Source organism: Bacillus rossius, chromosome 1, assembly GCF_032445375.1.
Source record: "Bacillus rossius redtenbacheri isolate Brsri chromosome 1, Brsri_v3, whole genome shotgun sequence".
In the NCBI taxonomy this organism is placed as follows: Eukaryota; Metazoa; Arthropoda; class Insecta; order Phasmatodea; family Bacillidae; genus Bacillus; species Bacillus rossius.
In genome coordinates, this window is record NC_086330.1 from 100,840,192 (window position 1) to 100,853,959 (window position 13,768).

The 13,768-nt window shown below is 40.6% G+C and overlaps 1 protein-coding gene across 1 annotated transcript in view; it reads right to left on the reverse strand.

Annotated features, from left to right (window-relative positions):
• Nucleotides 1-593: 593 nt before the first annotated feature.
• LOC134540795 (U-scoloptoxin(19)-Tl1a) overlaps nt 594-13,768 on the reverse strand; it is a 57,761-nt gene continuing 44,586 nt past the window's right edge. Inside the window, exons 2-3 of the mRNA XM_063383723.1 lie at nt 2,252-2,398; nt 594-1,580 (exon numbers count right to left, since the gene is read on the reverse strand). Of these exons, the coding sequence (XP_063239793.1) occupies nt 1,444-1,580; nt 2,252-2,398 (284 nt within the window). The 3' untranslated portion in view covers nt 594-1,443. The remainder of the gene's footprint in view (nt 1,581-2,251; nt 2,399-13,768) is intronic.

Genomic DNA, 13,768 nt, shown 5'->3' on the forward strand with positions numbered 1-13,768 from the left:
GTCTTGCAAACAATATAGAGCATGTATACTAGGTATTTTTGTTATAAAACTTGGTTTTTTTAATCGTAATAAACGGTAAGTCTGCTTATTTAAGGATTTTGTTTTGCTTATTAGCCATATTACCCTGATCATCCGGATTTTCTTTTGTCCGGATTGCCTTTGGTTACAGTTAGTCCCGATATACGAGTTTAAAGTACTTACATGCTTTAAATAAAAGCAATTAACAAGTGAATACGTTATAATTTAAGTTTGATGCCAACGCTACATACGTGAAGGCACGTAATAAAGTACAATATTCGACTGCTTTTGCGCCGGCACAACTTCAAACTCACGTCCTCAGGCGGAAGAACAATCGAGTACGCCTGCTCGCTCACTTGCAGATTGATTCAAAGCTACACTTGAAGCAAACTGCGCAGTTCTGAGAGAATGTGAATGCGGGTTTGAGAGGTACTAATCCGAAGGTCAGATGATATTGATATTAAATTACTTACAACAACTTTATTTTAAGTCACCTGTTATCATCTGCAATAACGAACGTATACAATGTGTGGCATGTGATGAAGAAACGAAAAAAAAAAAAAAATCCAATTAAAAATAGCATTTGAAAAAAATTACTAACAAAACTTTAAATCTAAGAATAGCCATGAAACAACGTGAACAATACAAAGGAAAAGAACATATTTTCAATATTTATGTTAGAATAGTGTAGTCTGAACACTGTCTTCTGACAACATATTCTGTCGCTTAGCAAACAGTACCGCCTGACGTTTCTAACGAAACAGACTTTTTTGTTCCAACGCATTCTAGCTGGACGATTCGCATCCACCGATACAATTTTTACGACAGATATCTTAGTGGTAGCAGCACCATCGCACAAAAGTGAAACGGCCTAAATGCGCAAAGTCGACTTTTTAACTGCAGTAGGCTCCAGGGGCGCAAAAGTGTAGGATTCACAAGAGGAGGGGGGACGGCCCGAGTTTTGCGCGTGGTGTTTTAACCGATACATCTCTGGATAGGATGATTCTGTGTTTTATATTTCCCGTGTGTTGGCCTGCATGCATGCAATAAGCAGAACAATTTAAAATGCACGGAAAGTTTTCCATAAAACATAGTTTTCAGGTTGACGTGTACCAACCCCGTCTCACACGTCACGATTCTGCAAGCGCAAGCGAGCCTACTTCCCTACCCCCCCCCCCCTTCCCGGATCAACGCTCATGGAAGGCTCCATGCTGATGTAATATCAGGTGTGCAGTTGGTTGCCCTTGCTTTATAGGGGGAAAATTATGGAAAATGTTTTAAAATAAAAAAAGGCATTACATTAAATGCACAATACAGCAAGCAGTTTATTTGACCTTCCCGCGACTGAAATGCCGACCAGGCGGTACTGTCAGCTGAAGGGGAGGCCGGCAGGACGGGGCGACGGGCGCAGTCGGCGAGGGGCCCCTACGCCACCAGGGCGCAGCACGTCTCGCCGCGGGCGCAGTCCTTGGCCTCGGTGAGCCACAGCTGCCGGGAGCGACACTCGCCGGCCGGCCGGCAGATGCCGCCTCGCGCGTGGCAGCGCCGCTCCAGCCTCGACACTGCCGCGCACACACGCCGCCCTCGTCACACTCACACCGCCTCACAGCTTAGAAACTTCAACAATTCATAACTTTCAACTGCAATAACAGAACAGCCACAGCTTATGAACACGCGACTCAGAACTACCGCAAGCTAGAAACACATGACTTGCAACATTTCATCTCGTTTGTTTCTTAGTAGCGTGTTTCCAAGTGCTGCGTGTCTTAAGCCGCGTGTTTCAAAGTTACGTGTTTCTAAGCTGTGTGTTTCTTAGCGGTGAGTTCATAAGTTGCATTTTTTCGAAGCTGTGTTTTTTCTAATATAATGTTTATAAGTTGTGTATTTCTAGGTTATGTATTTTTAACAGGTTCTTTTATAAATTGCATGTTTCTAAGTTGTGTGTTTCTAGCATACGCGTTTCTGAGTTTTGTTTTTCTAGCTTGTGTGTTTCTAAGAATCTTGTTAGTAATTTTTTTTTCCTTTTTAAGTTGTTCTATGCAATGCATTTCTAAGTTGTGTGTATCGGAAATGTGCGGTTCTAAGTTGTGAATTTCTAAGTCATTTTTTCTAAGTGGGAGTGTATAAGTTGCTTGTTTTAGGTTGTTGTATTCTAAGTTATGTATTTCCAATATATGTGTCTCTATGTTATGTTTTTCAGGCAGTTCGTTGCTGGTGGTGTGTATGCACGTACCTCCGTGGCAGCACTCGACGCCGAGGCCCTGCTGCTCGGGACACAGGCCCTTCTGGGCGGTGAGCGAGCCCTCCGGACACTCGTCCTCCTTGAGGCACAGCCCCCCGGTGCGCGCGCACGGCTCCTCCATCAGCCACGAGCTGGTGCCTGCGCACAGCCCCATTGCCCATTGCCCGCTGCAACACCAGCCGTGTGCCTGCCCAGCATACAGCTGCTCTCTGAGGCGGGCGTGCGTCTTTGAAGCTGCAGCTCATCGACCCTTTCTTTTTACTCAAGATAATGGAGAAAGTATTTTTAACGGAACACTGACTCTCAGAACAATTTTTGACACAACTACGACCCCAAAACTTGTCGTTGTCGTAAAATTATTATTTTTTAATTTACTGGAAGTGACAACACGTCAGAAAGATTTATGCAAAAATAAAGGAGTAAATTCAACTGTCCCCAAGCTTTCAGCCTTACTGTAGCGCGGGGTTATAAAATTACAGTCAACGATAATGTCTCATAACCTCCTTTATGTTTATAAATAAAGACTGATCAGCTTCAAGGAAAATAGGCCTAAAATTGACAGAGAATTTCGAATTTCTGGAAAAATCAGGGAATAATAAGGGACATAACTAATTTTCTAATCCGTTAACTGTGTAATGGAACGGTGTACTTTGGCTTCAGTTGTTGCAAGAATGTGCCACATATTTTTGAGCAGAGTTTTATATATATATACACACATACATACATACATATATATTTGGCACATGAATGTGTATTCCGTCAGTCATGGGAATAAACATTACTGTGTGCATAGTTTTCAAGATTTTTGCCACCGTGTAAAGCTTTTACACGACAATAATTAAACCTGTAATTACGTTGTGACTATAGAAGAGTTCGGAAGAATTGCAAAAAAAAAAAAAAAAATGATATTGGTTGTTTTGTGTTAGGTACATATTTTGGTCAGTGAAGATTCACTAAAGACCTGGAGAAGTCAAGGAAAAGTCAGGGAATATTTATTGCTGGGTTTTCTGGACAGTGGTTCGATTCCCGGTTGTGGCAGTTGGACCACGATGCCCGCAGCTACTGTGATGACAGTGTAAGTAGACAGAGACAATGACGTCACGTACCTTCCTTGTTGGCTGGTTTCTTTTGGGGGTGGTGGGTGGGTAGTAGGTCTTCTTGTATGTACCTACTTACCTCAGGCAATAAATACGGGAAACCAAACCGTCAACGAATATAAAAATAATGTGAGAGAGTCTTTTAGTACTCGCCAGAGGTGTGTAACATCTTACCGCGGTGACGAGCAAATTCGTGTGTTCTCATGTTGCAAATACACTTATAATACCAAACTCGGACACGAAATTTAACTTAGAGTTCTTTAAAATATTGCTGAGCATGATGAATATACACGCAATTGTATTCTAAAATACATTTTTGCACTCTTTGCTAAAGTGTAAAAGTGAGACCACCCTTTAGTTATAATTTTTTAATTGTTCACAATAAAGATGATAGTTTCGATACACTTAAAAAAAAAAAAAAAAAAAACTTTTTAACCCTTAAATATTTTAAAATGCAAAATAAAGTTTATTAGGTTATCGGAAAACAATTATTTTCGCTCTAATACAAATCATACCTTTAAATCATACGGGTTGTTGTGGTACTTTATTTTAAGGTTGGTAATAGCATAGGGACTAATTTCTGAGGGAAGCCTAAGGTACCAGTTCATTCCGTGGCCCAAACACTTCCGAAGTTCAACGCTCGCTCGTAAGTATTATAGAATAAAAATTATTAAATGTCCACTTGAAATAGAAAACTAATTAAGGTGGAAAACAGTCTTGGACCCGGCATAACGAAATGACATTAAACACCCCTGTAATTTTGAAAATAGTCTCGGGTACGGCATTAAAGCACAACATAAATTTACACCTAACCAACCATTCACAATATTAAAATTATTTTTAATGCAGGTAACCTAACCAAACAGACCATTCTCACGATATCACAAATTTGAAATATTCACACCTAACCTAACCACTCATTAAAAAGGTAGTAAACTACAAACGTTTTGAATTTTTTTTAAGAAATGGAACTTTCATTCAGAATTATTTTTTTTACCCAATCAATACAAATCTTCTAACCAAATACACATTAAACTCTATAAATGGAATTTAAATTCAAATCATCTACGGCCACATGTTGATTCTAAGTAAACAGAGAGAGAAACGCGAGTAAAAAAAAACTGAACTGGCACGAACGCGACCTAGGAATGGACTGGTGTGAAGCCAACTTCTGATAGGAGTTTCGTAGCACCTATTTAGTGTCTCCTTCCCCCCCCCCCCCCTCCGGACCCACACGGGCTCTGACGAAAGTACAGTCAGTTTGCGTCACGCTCTGCCGCGGAACAGTCTGAACAAAAGCAACTGTTGAGAGAAACTGCGGCTAGGGTACACGGTGTAAACCTTCCCGATGGGTGTGAATTCTTCTAGGTGGGAAAGCCTTGGTGTTCCAGCGGGTGATGTATGTGGGAGTAAGGCACGAGGCTCGGCTGCAGGGCGGGCGGAAAGTCGGCTGCCCCGCGGGTCTGCAGGGGCAAGGAGGGGAGGGTTCGGAGAGCCACGTAATTGGCGCCTGCGCACACGCGCGGCCTCACGGGAAGTGGCTGGCTGACCCTCGGCGGGAATTCATTCCCTTCGACAGCGATCTCTCCGCTTTTCGCTCGTCTTCCCTTCACCCGAACCCCAACATCCGCCAGGGTCTGGAAGGATGGTGTTGTATACAGGCTGTTTCAGAAACGGCGCCGACTCTTGAAGTTGCCTGGCTTCTGAGTTCTAGCCCTCGTCGTTTCGGTCAACCTTACATTCGCCATCTTCAGGACAGCAGTAAGTAACTGCTACTCTAAAGATGACGACTACAACTTCGACCGAAACATCATCGCGGCTAGAACCAGCAAGCTGAGCAACTTAAGACAATTGCCGCGAAAGCCTGCGGTCCTTATGCGTCACAAGGGGTTCTGCCCAGCCAGACCCAACAAGATACAAGTCTAGAGATGGTGACTCACAGGGGAAATTTTAAGCGCCCAAATAGCATTCAATCCACACAGTACACATTTTTCTGTTCTTTAACGAAAAATTCCTTTGACAGTGGCGGACCTAGACTCTGCGGGGCCCTGGACAATCTATTTCAGCGGGGCCCTTGTATCTCGGAGGGAGAGGGGGGGGGTGTCTTATCAGACTGGAGTATGGAATACCACTGGGGAAAGGGGGATTTGTGGTCACTCTCCCGGAAAATTAGAAAATTAAACTTTTGAGCCTACATTGAACCTAAATTTCGACGATGGTAAAGAAATTTTCTTTCGTAGAAATTGTAATTGGGTTAGTTTTATTAATGCATACAATTTAATTCTGGTGAAATATCGTCATTTTATTAGTCTATAAAAGTTGTGAATATTTTTAAAAGTGAAATCAGAAAAAAAATATATAAAAAATCAAAAGCAAAAACAAAAAACAATAATATTTCCTTTTTATTCATTTACATACATACGATATTTTTTCACATAAAATAAAATTATACAAACAAGAAAAATAAAAATACGAAAATTAATTTTAATTGTTTTTGTATAAATACTCAAATATATGCCACATGTAAATGAGGGTTAATTTATATAGCTGTTTAGGCTATATAATTATGTAAATTAGCCGTAAAATTAATTTGGTAAAAAAATCACATGGGTGAATTTTTTCCCTCACTTATGAAAATAAATGGTTTTAGGGGAAAAAAAACCAACAACAACATTTCAAGGCAAAATATTACAACACCAACTCATCTCACAATACAAGCTCTTGTGACTTTTTGCTGTTGCTGCACTTTATTAAAATGTAACCCTGCGACATTTTTTCCGGCTGAAGTCTTCTATGAGATCAGTGTAATCTAGAATGTTTGCCAACTCGTTTTCTATGAAGAGGAGGGCTAAAGATTATAGTCGATCTTGTGTCATGGAGTTTCTTATATAAGTCTTAATAAGCTTTAACTTGGAGAAACTCCTTTCTGCAGATGCTACTGTCACAGAAATTGTACATATTATTCTCAATGCTACAAAAATGTTTGGGTATACATCTATCAAGCTATTTTGTACAATGTGCTTAAGAACTGAAAATGCATCGTCGTGTTCTCCATCGTAGACACGGGCCAACATTTTTAATTCCTCATAGAGTTCCACAGCGTCAATATCACTTGTATCTCCGGCGCTCAATGAAATTTGTAGCTCTTGACAATTATTCATCAGATCTTCATCACTCATGTTCTGTAGGCCCTTGATTTGATACAAAAAGCCAAATTTGCTTTTATAGGTCTTCAAAGCTGCAAATCTTGGCTGACAGCTCATTCGTATTGCATCTACTACCACCCGAAAATAGTTTATTTTGAAATTATCTTCAGGTGGAAGCTCGGGAGCTTCATCTTCTCTTTCATAGAAGAAGATTTTCTTTTTACGCCGTCTTCTGCTGTTCTTAAACACGCTTTTGATGCCAACTTCTTCTGCTACTTCTCTTGCTGTTACAAATGCCGTATTGAAGCCACTCAGACGATATTCATCTAACCACTTGACAAATGTTTCTAAGTGCTTAACTGCCACACCTAAATGCACATTTACGTTTTGCCATACCTTACTGATGGTGTTTATTTTGACAAGAATATCGTACCACACCACAAGAGTTGCAACAAACTCGTATGTAGTAATTTCGTTTTCTAACGATTGACACTCACTTATTAAACCACAGTCTGTGTTACTCTTACGAAGACTTGACAAAGCATCACAAACATTGCTTAGCTGATACCTCACAGCTTTTACAGATTCAATTCTGCACTCCCATTTGGTTTCGGAAAGAGGTTTGAGAGAAATGTACACGCGACTTCAGAATACCCCATCGTTCACTTGAGCAAGAGAAAACTGTGTACAGTCTTTGCAAAAGACCAAAAAATGTCTGCGCTTGAGCACAAGATGAAGCTGCATCTCCCAATACTAAGTTCCAGCTGTGGCTTCCACACGGTACAAAGAATGCAAGAGGATTAATGTTGAGTAGCCTTCTTTGTACACCACTCTTTTCCCCACGCATGTAAGCACCATTGTCATAGCCTTGACCCCTACAGTTGACAATGGACAAGCCTAACTCCTCCAATTTGAATAAACTAACCATCGCCTATCTTGCACTTCACCATTTATAAGTGTTTTTATATGTGTGTCTGTAAAATGTAAACCACTTTCATTTTTGGGGTAAGATTTATTGTATACCCTCACGGGGCCTTTTTGAACTATTTAACTATTTATTTGTAAGACACTTAATTGTTTAGGCCATAAAAAAGGGTCGCTCACAGTTACATTGGTAGGTAAGGTATCGATTTCCTCACGGATGTCGAAGTCCGCATCGTTATCCTGTAATGGCACACGTGAAGATGATGATGACGTCGACTCAGGGTACATCACCTCGTTGCTTCCGAAAGGTGTGGCTGTGGCTACTGAGTCCTACCTCTGCAGCGACAGTAACTTCTTCCTCTGCCATCGTTGAATCTCGCACGCACAGATGTTCAGATGACGCAGACATAAACTCGGAACACAACACTTCATTGTTTTTCAGGGGAGATTCACTTGGCTACTGGGTATTTTTATGTCTTTAACTTCTGTTAATGGTATTGAATCTTGAACGCACAACTGTTCTTTATCTCCAGTAATTTTATCAGTCTTTAAATATTTTGTTAAAGAACTACTTAATTTTTTTTTCAAGTTCTTTGCGTTTTTTCAATTTTTTTCCGTTTGGAACTGCCAGAATCATATTTCCTACCAAAGTCACGATCAAGAGAGGTCATTGTAAATTAATCTGACTGAAACTAACAAAAAAAATTTCAGCCTTGAATATGAAACTGTCTAATTGAAAATAACTATACCTATTAATAAATATAATTGAAAGTTGTTACAACAAAATAACAGGACGAACGAATAGAGATTCAAAATGTGCACTGCACGATACATGACTTAATATTTCCACTGATCTGGCGGCACACTGCAGTAAAAAATCGGTCTGTAACGCGTACGTTCACACCCCCTCCACTTTTGAATATCTTAAAAGGGAAGGGATGGCTAATTATCAGCCGCTGACTAAAGTCACGTAAATTTAGAAGGTTGAGAGGAAGTTTAGGGTTTACATAGCGACCTATACTTTCAATTCCTTTGATAACTGGCAGAAGTAATATATATATATATATATATATATATATATATATATAGCACAACTGTATGTATTTTTCACCACCCTTCCAAAGAGATATATCAGAGGAAAACGACACTCAGAGCAAAACCTTGTTGTCGCTGTATCTGTGATAACTGTAACCTGAAGCAAACACTAATCAGCATCGCCGGCTGGCAAGTGTCCCATATTGCCAACCCGATTATTTGACACTCGTCCCCTGCATGTTGCGGGTAATACATATAAAAGAGGTTCTAATAGACATTAGGGGTGTACACCTTACATGACAGGTGCTAGGGTGAGGGCAGACGCGGGGCCCCACTAGGCGCGGGGCCCTGGGCGATTGCCCGGGTCGCCCGGCCCTGGATCCGCCCCTTTCCTTTGAAAACCATTTGCCAAGAAATAGTTTTTAATACTACTAGAAATATATTGTAAAATAGTACAACACATGGCCTTTCGTTAGTTTTGCATATATGAAATAAGTTGTTCGAGATAATACTGTGTATTTCTAACGAAAATTGGCCGATAATTTCACATTTTAATTGATGTGACATGCAAGCATTTTTTTTTTAAGCCACAGAAAAGACACTCGAATATTCAATCAGACTGTATTTTTTTTGTTATGCTTATTAATGTGTGCAGTTAATACCGGAAAGCTATTCAGAGTACGGTTCACAAATAACTATTTTAGGAACTGGGACAACACAAAGCATATATTCTCCGGTAAGAATCCAACCCAGAATTACTGCGAACACTATTTTGTAGTGACACAGAATTTTTTTTTCGTGTGAATATAAAAATTTACAAAAGAAATCTGCGATTTTACATGAATATTCCTGTTCCATTTGCAAAAAAAAAAAATGACATGTGGGCACTTGCTCTTGGTGCGCGCGGCCCCCTCCCAACCCCCACCCCCTTGGGGCTGCAGCCGCCACTGGCCAGGTATCGCAGCACTCGTCTCCCGCGGGGGTGCTTCGTGTTCGATTCCCGGCCAAAACCAGGCCCGGGACCTCCCGCAGGAGAGAAACGTGGCGGACGTTGCCGTAGGTCGGTGGGATTTCTCTAGTAGCGCCCGTCGCCGTGCCACCCTCCCCTTCACCCTTCTTACGCCATCACGTGACCTGCAGCCAATCAGGTGGCCCGGAGAATTCCATCCGTTCGTCCTTCAAAACCTTACCAAGCTTTAACTTTCGATGGACGGGCGAATAAAATAACCTCCGAATTTTTTGCAAGATACTTATTGCCAGCAACGTTTACTATCTTTAAAGGTTTTTAAGTTTATTTGTTTAGCTGCCATTAAATGTTTTTTTTAACTTACGTTTGAACACACTTTTAACAACTGAAAATATATTCAGTTTAATGATTTATTAACGATCGTTATACATATTCTATATAAGATAAATTATCACCACTATTTAAGCCCTCTGGTCTGTTGTAAGCATCAAAATGGAAAAGTATTTGACGGATGTGCGAAGTGTTGTGAATCGCTCGGCTTGCTGAAGGACGGATGCGACGGATCATTGTGAGTCCACCTTTAGAGGACCTCGAGGGGACTAGAGCACCGCCATCTTAGTTTTTAAAATACTAAACCAAAGCTCGTGGCAATACTGGTTGACGAGCTTGATAGTGGAGAAGTACTGCCAAAGCTTTGGGGACTCGTTTGACGTCAGCAATCGCAAAGCAACACTTGAAGTTGTTTTCAAGCATTGTCGTCAGAACAATGGTTGCACAAGATACGTAGAACGTCGGTACTACTGTCGAGAACTGTCGAAATCTGAGACAAGTTACGTGGCACAGACTTGTAATAACTTATGACAGTTGAAGTTGCCCAAGTTATATGTTCAGTCACTGTCCCCCAGCGCTGTAACTTGTTAGTAAATATCAGGCTTTGCTAAAGTATTAAAACTCAGGGAGACATAATTTATGACCAGCCTATGTACTTTTCGTGGAATAATCTGATCGCGGGTTGGACTGCAATAAGGCATGCCTGCGCTAGCGATTGTTCCCTTGTAATTGGGACCCGTTGCTATTTGGGCGGGCCATTCAGGACGCGTTTGCTTCCTGCACTGGATGGCTATGATTGGTGCGCTGAAAGAATACATGCACCTGAAATAACCCAGCCAACCACGAAACCACACAATGCTACAAAGTTTTAACACACAGGTGGTCGGGAAATCTTCTCGCGGAATGTACTTGACCCTATTCATGACCTATCATGTCAGAAAATCAGTTAAATACTCTAACGCTTAGAATCTTAATTATAGCAATACTTTTAATAAAGGGATTTTTCTTTTAAAGTTATTCCAATAACTAGCTTGCATTTGTTGTTGTGTCACAAATTTTCTACATAGATAGTTTTATCAAACGTTATTTTGGAGCTTTAACACGCAAGCGATCATTATTACTAACATTCACGTGTCTATTTTACCGTTAAATAAGTAATCTGTAGACAGGAAAAATTAGCTCATTAAATTCGCGATAGGCTAGACTCCAAACTCGTTCGCCTTCATGCTGCTTAAGTGATTGGGCCACCATTAACCTGAAGGACTCTGAGCCAGTGAAAAACCTTCAACAAAAGAAGTATCGAATCACAAGCATCCCAGGTAACACGTGTCACGAGCCAGTAGCCAATGAGCAAGTGTAATTTGTCCTAGTACATAGAGGATCGTGGAGTCTATCCTAGAGGTAATTGAAACCGCGCGAAGTCTTCTAGTTTCTAGTAATCTGTAGTATAAATCTGTTTAGAAAATTTGAGACGGAGTATAAAATGAAAGAGCGCTAATGTGATGAATTTCCAGGTAAGCCCTCGAACGACAGCGATGACAAGCAAAGGAACCAACCAACTCAACGTGTGAGACCGTGTTGCTTCCATAATTTCGTGTTTTTACTAATAATTTTACATAAATTTATAATACCACTATCTTCAGTAGTTAATAAAAAGTTTTATAAATTTAATGAATACTTATTTAATGGATTTTAAACTATAAATGTCAACCCTAGCATGAACTAAGAGCTCGTAATCGTGTTGTACCTATGCTATTTTAAATTACCTAATTCTGTGGAGCCTTTGTCGTGTATTACTTAATTTTTTATATCATTCATAAATTAATAACAATTAGTTCTCCCTCAAATCCTACAAACCTGAGTTTTTCAGGGTTTTGGGATTTCCCAATTTTTACTGATTTATCAATTTTACATAAATTTAAGTAATACATGTCAATGGCTACACATAAACGATTAATTTTGAAACCTTTTACAAACTGATTACATGCTAGGGTTTACATAAAATATGGGAATTTAAGTTTAGGAAAACTATTAAATCAATAAATATCTATTAAGCGGGAGTCGCATTGCTACGACGGGCACGACACGACAGGCCCGACACGCTCAGTAGCCAATGAAAGACACGGTTGCCGACAACACGACGAAACACGCGTCCCGTCTGCCCGCAAGAAGTAGAGTCTATTTCCAATTTCGTCGTGTCATGTCGCATTTCTGAAAGCAAAAAGGAAACTTTTCAAAACGAAAATTCAAATTTATTTCCTACTTGGTAAATCTTTATGCTGAAAAACGAAATTCCGTTTTATGTTTGGGTACATTTTTACATTTGTAGTGTGCCTTCAACTGTTTATTGCGTTCATTTTTTTTATTTTTAGCACAGCTAACAGCGGAATTATTTTCTGTCCCTTATATATACCTATATATAGATTGCTTCCTTGTATCCAAAATAAACTTAATCTCACTTTGTGTAAGAGACGACTAAATGTTATATTGTTATGCACTTAAGCTATCAATAGGAAATAAAGATTCTTCCTATATTCATTTAGAGTTCGTCGTGTAATGTTGTCGCGGTATGGTGACCCTCCGCTATTAACTCAGTTGTGCTGGAACGACACACGACGTATAATCGGATCTGTCGTGGCATTGTGACCACAGCTTAAGATTTATAAAACACTTTATAAACAATTAACGATAGTTATATATATTTTTATAACTAGTACCCGGCGTTGCCCTGGCTAAACACATCATAATCACTACCGAGTTCTAAGACTGTAGGAAGTACACTTAAAAATAAAAATAAATTTTGATTTTAAAGTCATATTGATTGCACAATTTCGGTGCATCATGGATACGCATCAGCAAAACCGGAACGCCAATCTTCAGCTTTATTGTGAGAATGCAAGACGTGACGGACTCAACAAACGATAGCGCGTTACAAATTGAAGGCAACGCCATCTATTGACGAAGTTCTAAAATAAACCGTTATTAGCGCCTTTAGTTCGCTAGCAGCCGTGATTTACACTAAACGGGTGGATTTCGCCAACGACGTATATATGTCGTTGGATTTCGCCAAGGAGAAGGATAGGAAGTTGCCATACCTTACTTTATGACTATGTGGCGGACATAGAGAAATGACTCAAACTCACATTTTGTGTGCCTATGACCTACCTACTATGATTTTCTCTTATAATACTGAATTGACCTCTTTTTCACACCCTTAGGATGGAATTTAGAAATTATATGTAGTCTATGTCACTCTCCGACCCATGAACAATCTATTTGCAAAAAATCATGTCGATCAGTTTCTCCGCCGTTACGTGACAGGACAAACAGACAAGCACACTTTCGCATTTATAATATTAATTAGGGATCAACGAGCAAAATCACGAAATTATGGAAGCAAAAAAGATGTTGGATACTACTGCCGTGAAGTGGAGAGCGGTTGACAGCCGTTCAGAGCCACCCTGTGCGTGCAGCAGTCCTGGTCTCCCCCTCCCAAGAGTCGGTCCCCGCCAGTTCGGGCGGAAATTAGGAGGTTGTGCGTGGCCGCCCCGTGACCGGTAGCGGACTTGCGCCGCACGCCATGTTTGCCCGCCAGGCCGGAACGCGCGGGCTACCAGAATTACACCCCCTCGCCCGTGATCCCCCCCTCCATCAAGGGCCTGTAGCCACCCTCGCACGAAAACATTAGAAGGTTACTTTTCGCTACCGGAATTCCCTCGGCGGCGTCACGTAACGCCGGTAGCCACATCGCGTTACAGAATGTTTACCCCGTGGGTAGCCACATTACCAATTCATGACGTGCATCAAAAGGAATTTTTCACCCCAGCCTCCCACTGACCACTTGACTTTTTTTCTCTCTCTTTCTCTCTCTCTTTCTCCCCTACATTTTTTCCCCTCCATCCTTTCAGGTTTGCCGTCGAAAAATTTCACACGAGTAGTGCCTCCCATCGCCTCGCTGTTCGTATAAAAAACATTTTTTTATATACCCTTTCCTCCAGTTATTTTTTTA